This window comes from Echinops telfairi, unplaced genomic scaffold (genome assembly GCF_000313985.2).
Source record: "Echinops telfairi isolate 266 unplaced genomic scaffold, ASM31398v2 ScPeMD7_5;HRSCAF=22, whole genome shotgun sequence".
NCBI lineage: Eukaryota > Metazoa > Chordata > Mammalia > Afrosoricida > Tenrecidae > Echinops > Echinops telfairi.
Genome location: NW_022103901.1, coordinates 14,137,209 through 14,139,148, shown reverse-complemented (window position 1 = coordinate 14,139,148; position 1,940 = coordinate 14,137,209). Strand labels below are relative to the sequence as shown.

General features: G+C 52.8%; 1 protein-coding gene across 2 annotated transcripts in view; it reads left to right on the top strand.

The window, feature by feature from the left end:
• Window positions 1-1,940, top strand: part of LOC101659839 (general transcription factor II-I repeat domain-containing protein 2B) — a 60,251-nt gene that overhangs the window by 35,134 nt on the left and 23,177 nt on the right. For both annotated transcript variants that reach the window (XM_045283883.1, XM_045283882.1), the window contains one exon: window positions 24-207. In XM_045283883.1, the coding sequence (XP_045139818.1) occupies window positions 24-207 (184 nt within the window). The remainder of the gene's footprint in view (window positions 1-23; window positions 208-1,940) is intronic.

The window sequence follows — 1,940 nt, the reverse complement described above, 5'->3', positions numbered from 1 at the left end:
ATGACCTCTGCCTCTGCTTCTAGGTAAAGCCTTAGGCACAGCAGCAGTGGTGCCTGTTCCCTATGAGAAGATGCTGCGGGACCAGTCGGCCGTGGTCGTGCAGGGCCTCCCTGAGGGCGTGGCCTTTAAGCACCCGGAGCACTACGATCTGGCAACCCTGAAGTGGATCCTGGAGAACAAAGCCAGGATTTCCTTCATCATCAGCAGGTGCCGTGGACTGCCCTCTCCTAACGATCCTGGAAAGGCAGACTGGTGGCTTAACTACAGTTACCTGACTGACTGTTCGGGTACCTTTAGAATTTGACCGTTTCTATAGATCAGTATCTGGCATTGCGTTGATTCCGACTCATGGTGACTTCACGGCCAACAGCACAAAGCATGGCCCGGTTGTATGTCATCCTCACAGTACCTGCATGTTCAAGTCCAGCATTGACACTATCGAACCAGTCCAGTCCACGGACGGTCTCCCTTGCTGCCTCAGGCCCCCTCCTGCAACCCCGACCTGCTCCTCCGTGAGTCATCTCCTTTTGATGTACGTGTCCCAGGAAAGCCAGTCGGACGGTGTTCTGTGCGAGCCGTGAGGGCGTCAGTGGCTGGCTGGTGGACATAGCTCTCCAGGCTTTTCTTCCTCAGCTGTCTTAGCCTGGACCCTCCACTAGAACCAGTGCCACACCTTCCCATATCACAGCGACACACCGGCCCGAGTCTGTTCAGGTGCAGACTCACAGACGGGGGTGGGTTCAGATGTTTAATACAGGTTTCCTTCAATCTCCAAAAGTAGAGCGTTCCTATGAAACCTTTCATCCACCGAAGACTTTAACTTAATGGGAAAAATATTCCCAAATACTAAAAATAACTACGCACAAATTAAAAAAACAAATTCACTGCCATCCTGTCAATTCCAACTCATAGGATTCCCATAGGGCAGGGTAGAACTGCCTCTCCGAGCTTCTGAGACTGGAACTCTTTATGGGAGTAGAAAGCCCGTCTTTCTCCTGCGGAGCAGTGATGGTTCCAAACGGCCGGTCTTGTAGCTAGCAACCCACCACATAACCACTAGGCCACCAGGACTCCCTGTTCACACCAAATAACACCTAAGACCTAAAGTGATGTGACACACTCTGGGCACACAGAAAAGGGTGAAAGCCACCGCTGCTTGATGCTCCGACGGCTGAGTGTAATTCTTGGGGCAGGAGCTTGGTGACACTACCTTGCTGCTTGACGTGAGGTGCTGCCTCTTTAAGGGCTTGATGCAAAACAAATAGTGGGCGCTCATTTGCAACCCTGGGCTGGCAGAGGACCACGCCTGTTGTGCAGTAGGATCGCTATGAGGTGGAACAGACAACAACAGTTTTACTTTTAACTGTTTTCTGTGTTTGTTTTTTAAACCAAAGCAAAACTCTTGGGATTTCTTCCGGTTAGCAGGAACAGGTTGGCATGGGTGAGTCAAGAAGCCGTGCTACAAACTTGTGGAGACCTTTAGGAAGCAGAAACACCAATGTGGGACGCGGTTGCTTCCTGGCACCGTCACACCCAGGTCACACCTAGGTCTGCTCTTCTGAAGGCCGTGTCTTCATCTCTGAGCCTTCCCTGAAGGAGCCAGGTGGCGTCATGGTGACACGTTAGTCAGCAGTTCGAAACCAGCTAGCTCCTTGGGAGAAAGACGGGGCCGTCTACCCTTGTGAAGAGTTACAGTCAGCCGCAGCCCTGCCCTGTCGGGTCCCTGAGAGTCGGTATCGGCTCAAGGGCAGTGAGTTGGGTGTTTTGCAGCCCTTCCCTCTTCGACTGACAGCACGACAGCACCACAGTCACGCCGTCCTCCAGGGACTCACAACCCGGTCCTTTTCCGCTTGACTTGCGTGCAGGTCACAAGAAGAAGCCTGGAGGGCAAGGTCAGGAGGTAGTTTCCCGACGGAATGTTCATGCGATCCTGCTACCTT